The 19,843-nt window shown below is 45.7% G+C and overlaps 1 protein-coding gene across 1 annotated transcript in view; it reads left to right on the top strand.

The window, feature by feature from the left end:
* The first annotated feature begins 5,749 nt into the window (after window positions 1-5,749).
* The window catches only part of Dmrt1 (doublesex and mab-3 related transcription factor 1), an 87,801-nt gene continuing 73,707 nt past the window's right edge, over window positions 5,750-19,843 (top strand). Inside the window, exons 1-2 of the mRNA XM_041662037.1 lie at window positions 5,750-6,097; window positions 10,138-10,321. Coding sequence (XP_041517971.1) covers window positions 5,750-6,097; window positions 10,138-10,321 — 532 coding nt within the window. The remainder of the gene's footprint in view (window positions 6,098-10,137; window positions 10,322-19,843) is intronic.

Raw genomic sequence — 19,843 nt, 5'->3', positions numbered from 1 at the left:
GTAATGAAGTCTGGTGCCCTCTTCTGGCCTGCAGACATACACACAGAATATTGTATACTAAATAAATAAATAAATAGAATTAAAAAAAAAGAATCAGAGATCTCCCCACTCCCACTGTTAGGAGTCCCACAAAAACACTAAGCGTATTTTTAGAGACCTACAGAAGACCCAAGCTGAGTCCACGATTGCTGCTCCAGTTAAGAGTAATTTTCTTAGGCTTGCCCAGTGCTGTAACATTTATCATTGTATCATTCTTTTTGATTGCTGAGTAAATTAATATTTTATATAGACACAGAAAATTTTGTCTACAGATCATTTGAATTGTTTCAAATGAATAATACTCTTACGCATGTTCATGTTTTTATTTTTTAGGTCATAGGATAAAAATTTCAAAGTGACTATACTATTTTAAATTCTTGTTAGCAATCTATGAGAGTTCCAGTTTCTCCACATAGCTGTTGTCTGTGGTTTATTGTTTTTTTTGTAGTTGTCATTTAATTTTTTTTTTTTTTTTTAGAGGCTGGGTCTCACTATTTCCCCCCAGGCCACCCTGAGTGCTTGGACCTATGGGTATATGCCACTGTACCTGTTTTTGTCTCTGTTTTTATTTTCACTTTTAAAAACTTTATAGATATGAGTGTTTTGTGTGCATATAGGTACCACCTGTGTGCCTGGTGCCTATGCGTGTCAAAAACGGGCATTAGGTACCCTGAAAATGAAATTACATGTTGTTGTGAGCCAATACGTGAGCGCTGGGAACCAAATCCAGGTCCATCCTGGGCTTTTGCCAGAGCAGCTAGTTGTAGCCCTGGCTGTCCTGGAACTCACTTTGTAGACCAGGCTGGCCTCAAACTCACAGATCCACCTGCCTCTGCCTCCCAAGTGCTGGGAGTAAAGGTGAGCTCCACCATGCCCAGTGCAGCCAGTGTTGTTTAACCATTGAGTCATCTCTCCAGCCCCTTGTCTGTGTTTTTAAATCACAGTTGTCCTAGTAGGCATAATGGGATATCTCACTGTAGTTTTGGTTTATATTCGATGGAACCAAACAGCTTTCCATGTGCCTATTGCCTTTTAGGGTGTGTGTGTGTGTGTGTGTGTGTGTGTGTGTGTGTGGTTATGTACATGTGAGCATGTGCATGTATGTATATGCTTGTCCCTGTGTATGTATGTGGAGGCCAGAGGTTGACTTCAGCTATTGTTCTTGCTTGTCCTCATCATCTTTTTTGAGACAAGATCTCTCATTGAACTTAGAGTCTTCTGTCTCTGCTAGATTGGTGGAACGCCAGTCTAGGAATCAATCTGCCTCCATATGCCCAGTGTTCGGCTTATAGCTCTGGGCCACCATCTCTAGCTTTCATGTGAGTATGACTGATCAGAATTCAGGTCTTCATGGACCTGCAGGAACTTTGCCCACTTTTCTGTGTCCCCAGCATTATTTGTTAGTGTTGAGATGTCTGATCAATTCTTGTGCCATTTTTTCAGGTGGGTTATTTTGTGCAAGCATGTGTATTCATATGTGTGTGTGTGTGTGTGTGTGTGTGTGTGTGTGTGTGATACTCGGAATCAAATTCAGGGTTTCCAGCATGCTAAGCAGATATTCAGCCACTGAGCCCCACTCCCACCCTCATTTTAAATTACTGAATCAAAATAGTTCTATATATTCCAGATGCAAGTTGCTTACCAGATATGATATTTAAATATTTTTCTTCAGTTTGTGGCTTACTCCTTGTGAAGGTAGTGTCTGAAGCACAAAGATTTTAAGTTTTGATGAAGCACAATTTACCAATTATTACTTTATTCTATTTTTAAAAGTTCATAACTAAGAAGTTTTTATCTCGATTCTGTTTTTAGCAATTTTTAAAGATAAGCTTTTAAAACTGCCCCTCTTGTTAGTGTGTCATGGACATATCTCTGTGTCCTTCCACACGGATCTGTGGCTCCTCTTTTGAGCTTTGGTATTCTGGGAAAGAAAGGAGACAACAAAGCCAGGATTTTCAAAATATCAGTAAGAACATGGCCTGTGGGATTGCTGTCCAGGACTGTAATCCCAGCTTTGGGAAGGCTGAGACAGGAGGATCAAAAATTCAAAGCTTTCTTAGGCTGCAGAGAGAGTTCAAGGTCAGCTTGGGCATCTTACTGAGACTATTTTAAAATTTTTTAAAAATACGAGAAAAGGCTGAGGAGGTAGTGCAGTGGTGGACACTTGCCTGACACACAAGGCCTGGGTTCCAAATAAACAGATCGAGTAGGACTGTTCATTCTTTTTTTTTTTCCAAGACAGTTTTCTCTGTGTTATAGTTCTAGCTAGCTGTCCTGGAACCAGCTCTTGTAGACCAGCTTTACCTCCAACTCATAGAGATCCACCTACCTCTGCTTCCCAAATGCTGGGATTAAAGGCATGTGCTACCACCTCTGTTCATTCCTGAGGCCAATTTCCTGCACTGGGAATTGAGCCCAGGCTCTTAGGCATACGAGGCAAGCACCCTCCTACTGCAGTATAGTCCAGGCTCTCAAGCAGACCAGGCAAGCACCTCCTACTGCGGTATAGCCCAGGCTCTCACACATACTAGGCAAGTATCTCCTACTGCGGTATACCAGGCTCTCCTGTCTCTGTGGATCTTTCCTGTATGGCACATCCCCTGTGATTTCTGAATAAACATTTCATTTGCCGTTCACTTCTTCACAACCTTCTAGGTTTCAAGGTCCAGAAGGCTTAGGTTCTGATTCTAAGTCACGCCGGGTAAAATCATTCATCACCGATTCCTCATAATCTGAGATTTTCACAGAAGATGCTTCTTCTCCCATCTATTTCAATGTCTAAAGCTGGACATTGTAATATGTAATGATTCATAGTAGTGATTCAGCTGCAGTTTATTAAAATGAAAATAATAAAAATTTAACCAGTGGCTAGCAACAGTTGAGATGTGTTTTTTAGTTGATAATTATTTAATTGATGTTGTGGTATTGAGGATTGAGCCTAGGATTCAAAGACAAGCACTCTGCTACTGAGTGACATCCTTAGTCCCACCCCCTCCAGGGTCTCATTATATAGGTTACCTGGAATTTGCCCTGTAGACCCTATGGCTTTGAATTCTCCGAGGTATACCTGCCTCTGTTTCCAAACAAAAGGAAGATTTAAGGTGTGAGCCACTACACCAGCCCCCCCCCCAGCTGTCTTTTTACTTTTTAATATAAGACAGGATCTCACTAAATTGCCTAGGTTGGCTTTGAATTCATTCTGTAGCTGAGGCTAGCCCTGAACTTGAAGTCTTCCTGCTTCAGCTTTCAGAGTAGCTGGGATGATGGGCCTGCTCCATCAGGCCTGGCTGCCACGTATATTTCGCTGAGAGACTTTTACAGGACTGGGTTATCCCTGAAAAGCAGCAATGGCGACCACTTTAGAAGTTCTAAGATGGATGAATGGTTGCATCAGGACCCTTTTCTGAGACAGAGTTTCTCTGGCATCTCCTGTAAGGCCCTTCGTAAAGCTAGGGGCTTCTTTTGAAGATATTGTTAACGCTAATGGAAAAAAAAATCCACACAGAAGGAAAAGGCTTGGGAATTGGATCGAGAAAGGCACATTAGGGGGATTTCGGAGGTGGGTGCCCTGACCATGCCAAATGACTAAAAAGGCATGGCCACTGGGTGATCTTTTCCATGAGAAACCAAGTGGGTCACTTGTGCTCCTTTGGAAAAACAGCCCCAGTATGGGAGGCAAGTATTGACACTGGTGAAACCCACGAGGAGTAGAGGGTAACGTAACGATGGTTTCCTAATCGGACAAGTGCAACTGCAAGCCTAGAAATAAGACGCGTCACAGACACTTGGACAGGGTCGGTGGAGAGCTCCACGCTGGAGGGTGTCGAAGGCTAAGAAAGAAAACCAAGGTCTTCAACGTCTGTTTTTTCACTTAGAAAACAGTACCTGGCTACGGCAAGACCTGGGGGGCAGGTGCTGTGTGTGTGTGCAATACTCGGAAAGACTAAAGAAATAGCTCAGATGGAGGTTCCTGCAGAGACTCAGAGTTTGGGGGAGTTGGGGTGAGGGGGGTTGTACTCGATTTCATTTTATATGTAGCTCAGGCTGGACTGGAACTCACACTTCTCCCATCTTAGCCTCCCTCCCCCCCAGCTGCTTAGAGAACAGATAGTAGTTACCATGCTAGACTAGAGATTCAGATTTAATGTGGAGTGCTGGTTTAGAGAGACACAGGGCTGTGGAGAGCTGATGAGCAGACCTTAGAGGCAGGTTTGCAGTGCCAGTGTAGACAGAAGACAGACAGCAGACAGCCCTGGTGGAGAGCAGACAGGGAACCTAGAAAAGGCTCCAAAATGATGGAGCTGGAGAGTTTCATTTGTTTTGGGGGGCACATTTCCACACAATAAAATTGCAGATCGTAAGCAGGGTGGTGATGGTGCATGCCTTTAGCCCCAGCACTCAGGAGGCAGAAGCAGGTGGATTTCTGAGTCCAGCAACCCACTTCCCCAGAGAGAGAGAGAGAGAGAGAGAGAGAGAGAGAGAGAGAGAGAGAGAGAGATCTTAGCATGGAATAATGTCTCCTTTTGCATAATCCCTTTCCCAGATTCAGTTTTTGTTTGTTTTTGTTTTTAAATTTTGGATGCAGGATCTCTTTACTTAGTCCAGACTGATCTGAAACGTAGGAATCCTTTAGCCTCTGCCAGGGTGCGGGAATTACAAATTTAGGTCACTTTATGCGGTCCCAAATTCAGTTTATTTGTGATCCCCCCCCAATTTATTATCTATTTACTTATTTTAAGACAGGGTCTCTATAACTAAATGGCCAGGAACTCATGTGGCCTAGACTGGCCTTGAGCTTGTGGTGGTTTTTCTGCTTCAGCCTTCCAAGTGCTGAGATGACAGACCTGAGCCACCATGCAAGGCCAAATCCAATTTTTACATGAATTTGGCCAGGCAGATTCGTATGCTTGCAAAGTTCTAAACGAAGCTGCTTCAAAGGCAAAAGCTATCTACACCTACGGCGAGAAGCAATGAAGGCTAGAGCTAAATGAGCTGGTGGCACATTTATCTGTCTGGAGTCAGGTGGTAGAAATCCTGAGAACAAATAAACAGGGGTGTAGGAGGCAGGTGGGAGGCAGAAAGGCCCGGCCTTTCGGGGCGCTTGAGCCTCATACACTGAGGGTCTTTATTTGACATAAACATAGACCCAGCTTTTCTTAGACTTTCAATCTCACTCTTATGGGAGGGTGGGGGTGGGGTGGAGGGGAAAAAAAACGGCTGCCAGTCCCTCTTATCCAATGGGCCTCCCTGGGGGGTAGCGGTGAGCGAAGTGGACCACACAGGGTGGTCTGCACCTCCTCCAGCAATGGGTGCCACTCAGCTCAATTCCTTGGAGCAGGGGGCTAAGAGGGAGCTCGTGCTGGTGCTCAATATAGGGCTGTGATTTGTTGTAATTTTGCAGCAACGCTGTTCCGTGCAGCTGGTGCAAGCTTACACACAGAGGCCCACTGGATGGAGTTGGGGGACAGTGGGCGTGGCCACGCCGCGTAGCGTCCTCTCCCGCCCACGCACTCCTCGGAAGGTTCTGAAAAGTATCCAAAAGTCCTGCGCGAGGCGCGCCAAAAGAAAAAAAAAAGGTACAACTCTCCACCCACTTCTCGGGCTTCTTCATTTGGACTGTACGTCCATCTGCCGTACACCCGCCTCCCGGACACCTTCTAGGGCCCTACGCAGCTTGTTGGGTGGATCCGCGAGTGGGGGACGAAGCTCGATGCCTAACGACGACTCATTCAGCAAGCCGTCTACACCGACGGAGGACCCGCACGCTCCGGGGGCCCCGCCGCAGGGCAAAGCCGGCGGCTACAGCAAATCGGCCGGGGCGATGGCGGGAGCGGCCGGAGGCTCCGGCGCAGGGGGCAGCGGAGGCGCCTCGGGCTCCGGGCCGTCGGGCCTGGGTTCTGGAAACAAGAAGTCCCCGAGGCTGCCCAAGTGCGCTCGCTGCAGGAACCACGGCTATGCGTCGCCGCTCAAGGGCCACAAGCGCTTCTGCATGTGGCGGGACTGCCAGTGCAAGAAGTGCAGCCTGATTGCGGAGCGACAGCGCGTGATGGCCGCGCAGGTGAGTGCGGGCCCCGGGGAACGGGGTGTGGGGTGGGGGTAGGGTTGGGGCAGCTCGCGGAGGACCACCGATGGCCTCGCGCTTCCAGACGGCGGGCCGCAGCTTCCAGACGCCGGGGGTGGGGGCGGTGGAGGGTCGGGGACCCTACCGACCGAGGAGGTTCTCTCTGCTTGAGTCCCGTGGATTTCCGGGGCTCCCGGCGGCGATGCCGGGTTCGGGCCGCGCACACGCACCCTCGCCCTGGGGGCTGGGTGGAACTCCGTTCAGAGTTCCCTTCATTCTGACCCCGTCTTCCATCAGAATTTCGGGGTTCCCCATTCACTTGGTCCCAGAGTCGCGAGTTTCCTCGACTCAGACAACCCCGGGACTACGCCCTCTGACCAGGGATGTTGGGGCGTCCTTGCGGACTTACCGAGATTGAGGCATTGCTAACAAACTGGCGCGCGCGGGCGGGTGTGTGTGTGTGTGTTTGCTCTACTGGGAGGGAGACAGCTTTGAAATCCAATTCCAAGCTGGGAATTGTGGGGTTCGCCCCTCTGGGAGGATTCCCCATGACCCCGAACCCCGTGTTACACAGAGTAGCGGGGTTCGCTCTTTTGGTCCCCTGACTTGGCGTCCCGCTTAAGAAGCTACCCCAGTAGGTGGAAGGGAGGCGCACGGACCAGTTTCACCCTGGCGGCGCGGGAATGCGCTGCTCCTGGGGTTTTCTGGAAAAGTCCTTGGGGTGGGCGGGAGCGGAGCTTGTTCGCGCCTCAGTTGGCGCACTTTTCGGGTTCGCCCCGCGGACCCGGGCAAGCGCCTCAGCCATTTTGAGCGGTCTGAGGCTCAATGTGTAGTCCTGACCCAAGTTATCCCAGTCCAGATTACTTTGAAAATGTTTTAGTCATGCTTAAAAGTGGAAAAAAATTTGCAGGTGCAGGATGAAGATGCCAGTTTGAAGCTCTGTAAATATTTTTTTTTTTTCAAACAGCGCGAACAGCAGGCTAGTAATTTAGCATCTTGACGGAAATAGTTAAATGTCGGTATCCTAAAGGATTTTTAGAAGACAATAATATACATTCTTTCCCCCAAATGTTGTTTCATCTTAAGGCAGGTTATTTAAAATGAAAAGATACCAAAGAAATTTCTGCTAAAGACAACTACTTTTGGTTAAGAACATCTTTTGAAAGTGATGTAGATGAGAAGGTTGAACGAACCTTAAAGATTATACTCTCCTATGAGCGCCATATTTTTAAAAATATGTCTTAAATTATATATACTTTGGCTTCACCTATTGTGAAGTTAAAAAATAGTTTTCTTTAGTTTCTTAAAAACATTTTAGCTTAGTCTGTAATGAATGAAAAGAATATGCTCTATATCACATTGAAAAGCATCACAATGAGATTATAAATCATAAGAACCACTAAATTATACTTGTAGGTAAAAATGGTTGGATTATGTATTTAGCGTGAAGACTATGGCTGGAAGGAGTTTCCTCAAAGGAATAAAATATTTTAATGGAGACATTAATTTTGAATCACTTTGATTGGGGGGGGGCTAATTTAAGGTTGCTAAAAGTCGAGTTAAAAACAAAAAAGCAATTACGAATTTCTTACAGAATGGGGTATTAGGACTTCTCACACCAGGAATATGGTGCTGTGAAAAACAAATTCTTAAAAATCCAAATAATAATTGGGTTTCACTCGCTTGTAAATAATTTGAAATAGATATTAAATGTAAATTGAAAATAATTGCATCCTCACTCAGTTGCTATCTCCTTCCCTGTTTAAACAAGCATTTCCTCCCTGAGAAGGTTTTTGAAATGATATGGGTTCCTGGCAGAGCTAAACTGTGCATTTGGGGTGTGCCAGGGCATGGACTTGGTGTAGGTGTGTTTTGATAAACTGCAGAGGTCTGCAGTGGCCGCAGATTCTTGTCCAAGCCATCGCTGCTCTACTTCTAAGTCTCTTGACTAATGTAGAAAACAAAACAAACAAAAAACTCCACAACAAACCTAGACAAGCTTATTTAGTCTTGAATAACCGCTTTTTTTTTAAAGGTCTCAAATTCAAAATTAAAGCTTCCTTTGATTATGAGCCAAACTTCCACACTGATCAGTTAAGTTTGGATGATAGTTTTTTTTAAATACATTGATTATAGTGTGGATTGTAAAAATTTGGGGTACAGAGTACAGGTGTGGAGGGCAGTGGACAATTTTGTGTAGCTGGGTCTTGGTCTTTCTTTCCACCTTCCGCCTTTTTTCTTCCCGAAACGGGGTTTCTCTGTAGCTTTGGAGCATGTCTTGCAATGAGCTCTTATAGACCAGGCTGGCCTCAAACTCACAGAAATCCACCTGCCTCTGTCTCCATAGTGCTGGAATTAAAGGCTTGCACCACCACTGCCTTGCCCTTGTTCCCATCTTTGATGAGGGCTGTGGGGCTTGAACTTGGGACCACAGATTTACTGCAGGAACTCTTACCCACTGAGCTATGCCTCTAGCCTAGTTATGTTATGTTATGTTATGTTATTTATTTATTTTTAAGTTATGTACACTGAGCCTAGGGATTTGTACCTGAAGCAAGTACCCCTGAGCTACATTCCCAGCCTGTGGAATTGTGCTTTTGAGTTACTATTTTGATTTCCCCTTTCCTCTTGACTTTAGGCCCCGGAGGTATGGGACTTTACCTTCTGTTACCATATCACTGGTCAGTTTCCAGAGAAAGTCTTTTGTTTTTGTTACATATGTAGTAAACAGTACACTTTTTCCCCCCTTAAGCCTTTTTGGAACCAAACTTTAACAAATGTTATTTAAAAGACAAGTTGAATAAGGATGATACAGAGTTTAGTAAATACATGGTGGTTCTTTTTCCAATTCTAGCTTGCCCTCCTGTGTGAATCACCTCAGGTCTCCACCAGACACCAGATTCCAGCCCCCTTCTTTCCTCGCTCCAACCTGCCTTGGGAAGCAGGGCTGTTCTGGGCTACTTCACCAGTCCAGATTGTTCTGTCCTTCAGAACCCTGCTCACCCTATTTATCATTCACGGCTCTGCTAGAACTCTTCTTGTCCTTGTTGGATGTTTATGTTTTGAAGGCGGTTGGTCTTTTCCCAGATAGGGTCTTGCTGTGTCGCCCAGGCTTGCCTCAAACTCCTGTTCCTCCTCCTCCTTCACCTTTTTGAATGCTGGGATTACTGGCCTATGCCACAACACCTGCCTACATTTTAACGGTGTTTTGATGAGAATTATTTTTTTTGTAGGCTTTCTATGTATGTCTCAAGTCTCACGGTATCTAGCACGTTTGCTCTTGATGTTGCTTGCTTGTTTGCTTGCCTGCATTTTCTCCTAAGTGGTGAGGAACTTGGGTCTAAGCTTACCTCACTGTACAAGTGGCCTTTAACCTGTCTGGTAAATGAAGGGGCGAATGGTCTAATTCCCCCTTCTAACTGATCAGCACTTTTTCTTGGTGTTGAGTCCACTCTACAGTTTTTCTAGCTTGGCATTATGTTCATTACCTAGTGTCTTGGGGTTTCTGTTGCTGCAGTGAAACACCACAACCAAAAAACAAGTTTATTTGGTTTGCACCTCCACATTGGAGTTCACTGTTGAAGGAAGCGAAGACTGGGACTCAAGCAGGGCAGGAACCTGGAGGCAGGAGGTGATGAAGAAGCCATGGAGGCATGCTGTTTCCTGGCTTGTATCCTAGTGCTTGCTCAGTCTGTTTTCTTAGAGAACCCAGGACCACCTGCCCAGGAGAGTCCATTGATAATGGACTGGGCCCTCCCACATCAATCATTTATTAAAGAAATACCCTGCAGGCTTGCCTATAGCTCAGTCTTACTGAGGCATTTTCTCAATTGGAGTTTCTTCCGTTCAAGTGACTCTAGCTTGTGTCAAGTTGACATAAAACCAGCCAGCACACCTAGGGAGTCAGGCGACTGGAGAAGGCCAAAATGAGAGCTGCTTCTACCTTCCTCACAGATGTGGAGAACCACAATAGGTTAGCACAACTTGGCAACGGTGTTTGCTTTGCTGAAGGGTGACTCGCTGCCCTGTGCTTCCAGGTGGCCCTGAGAAGACAGCAGGCCCAGGAAGAAGAACTGGGCATCAGCCACCCCATCCCGCTGCCCAGTGCAGCTGAGCTGCTCGTTAAGAGAGAGAATAATGCCAGCAACCCGTGCCTGATGGCTGAGACCAGCAGCTCTGCCCAGCCTCCGCCAGCCAATACTCCCACCTCTGCTGCCTCAGGTAACTTGGGGGCTTGGGTTTACTTGGTATAAGGGGAAGAAGGAGGGTGGTGGCCGCGTAAAAAGTCTCAGGGCCCTCCTGAGCGCCACGTGACATTCTCTGCCTCTGCTGCTTTGCCTTTGGCTGCTTCCCAAGATGCCCGTGGCTTCTAGAAGAGCGTTGACTTGCTGTTCATCAGTATCAAGAGTTGGGGGTCCTTCTGAGCGGGAACTCGGAGTCCTTGTTTCCTGGGACTGGACATCTCTTCCTCTAGCAGGGACTACATCCCCTAGGGGAAAGGGTCTGAAAAGGCACATTCTAGATTTCACATTTGAACAGTGAGAGGGGACATGGGAGGCATGCATGTGCTGAGTGCCTTCCAGGGGTTGTGAGTACATGAATCCATGTCTCTTCTTCCTCAAGTCACTGTGAGGCAGGGATAGTAATTCTTTGGAACAGGCTTGATAGCTGAGGTAGGAGCTAACTGACTGGCCAAACTGATTGAACTAGGAAGTCTAAATCAAATCAGTTCCTGTGCCTTCAGAATTCAGTATTCTATCTCGAAGCCAAAGAACCAAGTAGGTGAGTGCTCACTACGGAAGCCTCTAGCCACGTGTGGTTTAAAACTGTTCTTCTGAAATACAATGAGAACATTTGGTTTCTCCAGTGCACTGGCCACGTAGACACATTCACACATATTAGATACAGAAACACCTAAACACATTCAGTAGGCACATATGGCCCAGGGCGTCTGCAACAAAGAATGTATTTCTGTCCTTCAAATAGTTGCGAGTGCGGTTTGAGAGCACTTGCTACTTTTCCAGAGGACTCAGTGCAGTTCCCTGTTCGCCATTACCTGTGACTCCAGCTCCAGGAGATTCAGTACCCCTTTCTGATGTCCATGGGGACCTACACATGTGGCATTTACACATACGCGCGTGTGCGTGCGCACACACACATTCACATAATAAATAAAAAAAAGTAAAAAAGTTGATGGTGTTGGTTTGGAATGCAGGGGGTACTTAAGCAACCTGCTAGTGTTCTTTTGAGTTCAGGAGTTTCTGACAACTCAGTAAGAAGTGCCCCTGTGTCCGTGGGGCATAGGTTTCAAAAACTAGGTGAATGCTTGAAACTGAAGACAGTACCGAACCACAGGCACAGGTACATATATACACACAAGTATACACACATACAGACAAGGCACACGAGCACATACAGGTACACATATAACCACATATTCAAGCACATATATAGGCATGCATGGATAGGCATACGCACATATACACATACACACAAATATACACATGCACACAAGGAACAAATCCATATACATGTCAACAAATAAACACATATGTACTCATATACCATATATATAAAAGGAGACTCATATGCCCATGTACACATTCATACACACATACACACAACACATAGACACATTCACATAGTGAACAGACTCTTAGATACAGAAACACTTATACACACATGCAGACACAAACATGATAACACAGGGACACACTTGCACATTTACATGTGTTCACACAGACACATACACACATGCACATTCATATGCCCACAAACACGTACTATGCTTTCCTGTGTCTATACACTTGTGACAAAGTTTAACTTGTAAATTAGGTATTAGTAACTGCCAATAACTGGGGTAATTGTAACAACATATTTAAAATAAAATTATTTAACATTTTTGGTTTATTTTTGCAATTTTCCATTTAATACTTCTGGACCATTCTTGATCCTCCAGTAAGTGAAATCCCAGCAAAGGAGACTTGGGTAAGGGAGAGGCTACTGTGCATACTGAGAGTCCCGGCATATCTTTAGGGTCTGCTGTGGCTCCATGAAGCCCAACCTTGCACTGTGTACCGCCTTAATCAAGCTTTCACGAATCACTGTTTGCTGGGCTTAACCACCAGGTTAGCAATACTCAGCCCCATTGTTAGTAGTTGTGCAACTTTAGATAAGTTACTCAGGTACGCTGGGCTTCCTGTTTCCCCCTCTCAAAAAGCGAGAGCATTCCTGGGGGTGAGTGCTCCCGTGAGTCCTGCCTGTAAAGGATGAGGTAAGCATGCCTCCAAGAAGCAGGGATGTGTGTCTGTTTCTGTCACTGTAGATCCTTGAATTAACAAAGGAAAAGGCACCAGTGTCCTAGTGTATGGTGATGGGATCACATCCTAAGGAGTGAAGGACATAGGAGATACAGTAATACATTTATCCCTCAGCTACTGAGGCTACAGTTTAGACTGTGTGTTGTCTGGGAGCTGCGAGGGGAGACTCTGTTTCTGTTTAGAGTTGTGGGATAATCACACTGTGTATCAGTACCTTAGGAAAAGCCAGTCCACATCTGAATTCTATAGGAAGGGTATTGTTTTCTGCCAGTTTTGGCGCCAAAATTTAAAAAAAAAACACAAAACAAAAGAGTGTTTTTTATTTTTCATTGGATTTGACGCTCATAGTACATACTTAGAATAGTTTCCAAACTTGGCTCTTATAGGAGCAGGGAAGTTATGGCAAGGAATGTCTAAGTGGTGGTGGGATTTACAGAAAGGAGTCGCAGGGGTGCAGAAGAGGGATCAGGGTTAAGGAGGACCCCAACCCGATTCCTGTTTAGCCTCAGGAGCTGACAAACCTCAGGGTCCTCTTGGCATCTCGAAGCATCAAGCAAAGGGAAGGGGGGCGTTTGGACCAGTCTGCGCTGTGCTCATTCACTGGGGGCCAAGTGGGGGCCCGGCTTGTTCTGGAGGCTCACTCTGCCTTCCCGAGGAGACAGACTCCCCACCAGCCGGCTCAGCTCTGCCTATAGGAACTGCAATAGTCTCCTTTATAGAACTGACCGTGAGACGTCTGAATTGCAACTGATGACTTCTGGACCAAGTCGGGATACGAGCATCAGGGAACTGGAGATGGGAGTAGAATTAAACTACTGTATTGAGAGGGAGGAGAGAGTAACAAGATAGAGGCTTGAAGCTTTTATCAGCACATGGAAATCAACCTCTTAGGTAGCTTGCTACCAGCAAATACTTAGCGTATATTATAGAGATTCATTTGAAGTAACATTTACTTCAGGCAGGCGAGTATTAGGTAGTGGTCTGGAGAGATGGCATAATGGTTAAAATGGCTTTCTGTGCCTGAGGACCCAAGTTCTAGAACCCATAGGGGAAGGAGAGAATTTTTTTTTCAAGACAGGGTTTCTCTGTAGTTTTGGTGCCTGTCCTGGAACTAGCTCTTGTAGACCAGGCTGGCCTCAAACTCAGAAATCTGCCTGCCTCTGCCTTCCAAGTGCGGGATTAAAAGCATGCTCCACCACCACCAGGCAGAGAATGTTGACCTCTGACCCACACATGACCTGTAGCATACATGCCCTTGCAGCCAAACACGCGCATACACACACTTTAAATTAAATTGAACAAAATTTAAATATTAAATATTTATTATAGAGTATAAAGCACTCAGAGGAGGCCAGGGAGATGGCACACTGCGCTTGCTCCGTAAGCATGAGGACCTGGGTTCAGATCCCTAGCACCCATGGAAAAGTCCTGTGTGGTAGTGTGTGTTCATTATCCAGTGCTGTGAAAGGGGTAGAGACAGGTGGATCGCTAGAGTTTCCTGATCAGCTAGTCTAGCTAAAACAGAAAGTTCCAAGTTCAGTAAGAGACCTTTAGAGGGAATGGAGAGATGGTTCAGTGGTTAGGAGTACTCGCTGCTCTTAGAGAAGATGAGGGTTCAGTTTCCAATACCCACATGGTGGCTCCTAATCCTCTGTATCTTCAGTACCAGAGGATCTGATTCCCGCTTTTGACCTCTGTGGGCACTGTGAACAAACATGGTGTACATAGATCTCTATAAGCAAAACACCCGCGCACATGAAATGCTCAGATAGTGCGCATACACACATAAAAACAGGCAAAAACACTTGTATATGTAGAAATAAACCTTTCAAAAATAAAATGTAGAGTGGCAGAGGAAGACACCTTACACCAGCCTCTGGCTTACACACACAAACATACACACCAGTCTGATTTACAAACACACATACACACCAGCCTCTGGCTTACACACACAAGCATACACACATTAGCCTCTGACTTACACACACACATACACACCAGCCTCTGATTTACACACATACATACTAGCCTCTCTGACTTACACATTCACACATCAGCCTCTGGATTACACACACACACACACACACACACACACACACACAACAAGCCTCTGACTTAAACACACAAACACACACATTAGCCTCTGGCTTACATACACAAATAGTCATAGACACACACACCAGTGTCTGGCTTACATACACACACAATCATAGATACACACCAGCCTCTGGCTTACAGACACACACAATCATAGAAACACACCAGCCTCTGGCTTACACAAACACACACACATACACACCATCCTCTGACATACATGCAAACATACACACCCAGCCTCTGGCTTATACACAAACATACACATCAACCTAGGGCTTATACAAGCACACACACACACATACAAACACATGCACACACCAGCCTCTGGCTTACACACACACACCAGCCTCTGGCTTATACACAAACATATACACGCATCAGCCTAGGGCTTACACAAGCACACACACAAGCCTCTGGCTTACACACACACACACACACACACACACACACTGAAAAAAATGTCTTCAGGGAAAGGTCATTGTTCTCTGAGTCCAGCCTGAAGTTCCCACGTATCATTTCAGTAAAACTTGCTGCATGTAGCTGGGCGGTGGTGGCGCATGCCTTAATCCCAGCACTTGTGGGGCAGAGGCAGGTGGATCTCTGTGAGTTAGAGACCAGCCTGGTAACAAAGTGAGTTCCAGGAAAGCCAGGACTGTTACATAGAGAAACCCTGTCTTTAAAAAAAAAAAAAAAAAAAAAAACCAACCCACAAATAAATAAATAAACTTGCTGCATGTAAAAGTTTCTGACCCTTATTATATACAAGAGTATAATGCTTACACATGACCTTTTCACTTAATACAGCTTGGAATTCTTAAATATTTATTTTATTTGCAATTATGTATATGTATATACATACAAATATGCATACAGACATACGTACACACACACACACACACACACACGGGCTGGGGTACATATGAGTGCAGAAACTCATGGAGGTCTGGGGTCCCCCTCACCCCCAAGGTGGAGTCACAGGCAGTTGTGAACTGCCTGATATGGGAGCTGAATGCTGACCCTCCCTCTGCAAGAGCATCTGTGCTCTTAACCACTGAGCATCTCTCCAGCCTGGCTGGGGATTCTTAATTGCATAGTCGTTATACAGATATGGGAGGGCTGAGTGGGAAGTGACTTAGTGATTTAGCAACCGACAGAAGTGGTAGGCATGGTGCTGGCTGGCATAGTAAAATCTGCCAGCCTGGCTCCCTAGGGACCTGGAATTAAACGCTTGCTGTCTCGTGTTTGCATGGCTTCTCACTTGGTAAAATGAAGTAGACTTTTCTTTCTTTCTTTTTTTTTCTTTTGTCCTTGAATCTCAGTTATCATCTTTTGGCTCCTTAAGATGTCAAATGTAAGAGAGTTCAAGAATTATTGTCAAGACCATTAGCTGAGTTTTCAGGACACTTCAAAGGAAATTGGTTTACCAGGCTAAGCTTCTATGAGGAACTGAGGCCTACATCAGGTCAGGACGTATATCAGGAGATGATCTCCGCAGTTTGTCAAGGACTGGCTAGGACTAACCACAGGTTGCATGAGGTGGACCTCATATCTGTCAGATTCTATTCTTGCTATTTTGGGTGGGGATTCATGTAAAAATAGCTTTTTGAATAAATTCCGTTTGTTATTGGTTCTTTTTTTTTTTTGTTATTGGTTCTTATGTCAGCAGGCACACCACTGATCAGCACATAGCTCCTTCCCAGTTTGGAGGGCACCTTGGGAAAGAACAGTTTTTTTGAGGGGCTTTAAAGGACAGTGACTTAAAATAGCAATTACAACATTTTTTTCCCCTGTGATTTCATCTTTGAAATTTTAGGGTAAATTGAGTTTTTTTTTTTTTTTTTTTTTTGGTTCCTGTCCTGGAACTAGCTCTTGTAGACCAGGCTGGTTTCGAACTCACAGAGATCCGCCTGCCTCTGCCTCCCAAGTGCTGGGATTAAAGGCGTGCGCCACCACCGCCCGGCTAAGTTTTTTTTTTTCTATTAAGTTTTCAGCCAGTGCTGCCCACCGGTGTCATCCATGGGTAGTATCTTACCCACGGCATTCCCCAAGCCCTGCCCAGCTCTGCTCCTGTGTCCGTGGATAGCGTTTTACCCACGGCATTCCCTGAGCCCTGCCCAGCTCTGCTCCTGTGTCCATGGATAGCCTTTTACCCATGGCATTCCCTGAGCCCTGCCCAGCTCTGCTCCTGTGTCCATGGATAGCGTTTTACCCACAGTTTTCCCTGAGCCCTGCCCAGCTCTGCTCCTGTGTCCATGGATAGCCTTTTACCCATGGCATTCCCTGAGCCCTGCCCAGCTCTTCTCCGGTGTCCGTGGATAGCGTTTTACCCACAGTTTTCCCTGAGCCCTGCGCAGCACTGCTCCCTCTCCTTGGCTGCACAGCTGTCAGATGAAGGGATGCATTGTAGAGCACTGGCTTCTGCATGCATGGCCTTTGTGAGGACCTGAATGTTATCTCCCCTGGGCTCTCCCTTCTGGAGCACCCTGGACTTCCATCCACACACATCCCCACCCTCCCCCAGATCAAGCTCCACCCTACTGTCTGGGCCTCTCCCAACTCACGCTTGTATGGAGCCCAGTGGCCCGGATTCACTTTTTTTTTTCCCAGCTGGGTTTGTGTCTAACGTAGAAAGGACCCTTCTGCACGTCTCTTCAGCAGCTGGCGCTCTGACCTGAACTGTAGCCGTGTGGAGATAGAATGACCTGCGCATATTTTTCCAGAAAAAAGCTTGTGATTTAGCAGTAAAGATAATGGATTATTTGTGCTTTTTTTCTTTCTTTAGAAAAATAGGCATTTTCTTAAAGAGCAGCTTTAGGTTTGCCCCAAGATGGAGAGGATGGCCTAGGGAATTTCAGATGTCCTTTGGCCCGTCACATGCATGGGCTTCCCCATCATAGCTAACTCCCCTGTCAAAGTAGCAGGCTCGTTAGTGAACCTGTGCCGTGACACCTATGACATCACCCATGATGCACGTTCAGATCCACTCACGGTGCCATACATGCTGGGGATTTCAACAGATCCGTATCCACCACTACATTCTTCTACAGTGTCTTTTCATCGTTAACTCCTCTCTGGGGTCATAGAAATTGACAACCCCATTTCAGTTCTTATCTGCAGTTTCTCACCTATGAAAAGAGGCAGCTGTCTCATTCAGACAGCTATTACAGTAACTCATGCAGACTGATGGAGATCGGGATAAGTTGGATGTTCTACGATTAAGGACCAATCTCAGTCGAAAATAGAATCGGAAATGATGTTAAGTAGTTAAAAGCCTTTAGGTAAAAATATGATTAAGTTTTATTTTCAGAGTCAAAAGGTTTCCAAAGTTTCCAACAGAACAAAGCTCTGTTTTGTGGGGGCAATAGTTGAGAGGCAGAATGGAAAGAAAACATTAGCTGGTGCTGCCCACCCCGTGCCCTGTGGTAAACGGGCTTGGTGGCTTTTGTTTAGGGCCAGTTTGTTTCCGTGTGTATTGGCCTCATGGGAATTGTCTGGCTAGTCTTTTAGTAGTTACAACTGTAACCTACAGAGATGGTAGCCTTTCATTTTGTCTTTGCCTGGAAAGAATGTTTAAAGTCATGAAACGTTTAAATACAGAACTAACGTCACAAATAAGTTGTATGACACCTGATAAAGCACATAAGAATTTTAACTGCTGCCGGGAGGTGGTGGCGCACGCCTTTAATCCCAGCACTCAGGAGGCAGAGGCAGGCGGATATCTGTGAGTTCGAGGCCAGCCTGGTCTACAAGAGCTAGTTCCAGGACAGGAACCAAAAAGCTATGGAGGAGAAACCCTGTCTCGAAAATTCAAAAAAAAAAAAAAAAAAGAATATTAACTGCTTCATGCCTGTCTGAAAAAAAAAAACAAAAAACTCAACACTACAGCCTACAGCCAAGGATTGCATTCACTCATTTGATCAGTAAATCTTTTCAGGATGAATCAGTACAAGTGGAGGTTAAGTTGTGTTTTAAAACACGAGCGGTCATGGACTCACCTATAGACATGAGGGTAAAACACTGATTTCCAGTGTGTATTTTCCATAGAATTTAAATTTTTCTTAAATGTTTGAAAATTTAGGACTGGTGAGGTAGCTTTGCAGGTAAAGGCACATGCTGCCAAGCCTGATGACCTGAGTTCAGTCCCCGGACCCCACATGGGTGAAGAGTGTGTGTATGTGTGTGTATGTGTGTGTAGGCCAGAGGTCTACATCAGGTGTCTTCCTTGGTCACAGCGCGTTCTGTTTAAATGTGTGTCTCGTTCTCTTGGTTGTACATTAAGGAGTAAGTTGCTGAGTCTTCTGGTAACTGCGTGCCTGACATTTGGAGGTCTTGCTAGACTTTTCTATAGAGGTACACTATTATGTTCCCACAGGCGTGTATGACAGGTACAGAAAATTCAAACTACAGTCTTTTTAAATAAAGAGATGTACTGGGTCTGGTAGCATAGGCCTACAGTTTTGAGGGTGTCTAGAGTGAGGGGCTGACGAGGGATGATTGTGGGTAGTTCTAGGCCAGCACTGATAATTTAGCAAGCTCCTGGTTTAAGGTTTTTTTGTTTTGTTTTGCTTGCGGGGGGGGGGGTGTTGAGGCTGTAGTTTATTGGGGGAGCATTTACTTTACATGTACAAAGCCCTGGGTTAGGTTTCTAGTCCCATGAAATAATGAAAATAATAATAATAAAAACCAAAAAGATACGATGTCTTTCTTCTAGCAGATATAGCAGGTGCTAAAACCCAGCTTGTGCCTCTCTGAGGACCAGAGAGTCGGTGGAATTGACAGCTGTCCTTCATGTTATCTTTGGAAGAGGTTAAGTCACAAGGACCCAGAATTTCTTGCTACTGTTGTAAGAACTTATTCTGGATGGTGACACTCAGTGCTGTGCGCAGGCGGCGGAGTCTTGCCGTTGTCGCGACAGGAAGCCTGTGGAATCCCAAGACTCCTCCTTTCCCACCATCTCCCTCTTCTGTCTCAGTGTTTCCCTGGAGCCCTGGATCACCTCTCCTGCTGTCACTAGCTGAAGGCTCCTGCTCACCCTCTCAGCTTCTTCTCTTTTGGTCTCGTAAAGGCCTTTTGTCCTGTTTTTTTATTAACTGACTTAAAAAAAAAAAGCTTTTATCACAGACTGCACTGCAATTTAAGCTATGCTATAACAATTAATTTTCTATTTGTGTGTGTGTGTTCCACGTGTCATGGTGTACATGCCCTGGCATGTGTTAGAGGACAACTTTGGGTGTTGGTGCTCACCTGCCATCTTGTTTGAGGCAGGGCCTCTTGTTTGTCCCTGTATGCGCCTCGCTAACTTGCCCTTTGAGCTTCTGGGGACTCT

Source organism: Microtus oregoni, unplaced genomic scaffold (assembly GCF_018167655.1).
Source record: "Microtus oregoni isolate MIOR12 unplaced genomic scaffold, Mior012 000012F_ref0000307, whole genome shotgun sequence".
NCBI lineage: Eukaryota > Metazoa > Chordata > Mammalia > Rodentia > Cricetidae > Microtus > Microtus oregoni.
This window is presented reverse-complemented; position numbering and strand designations above follow the sequence as displayed.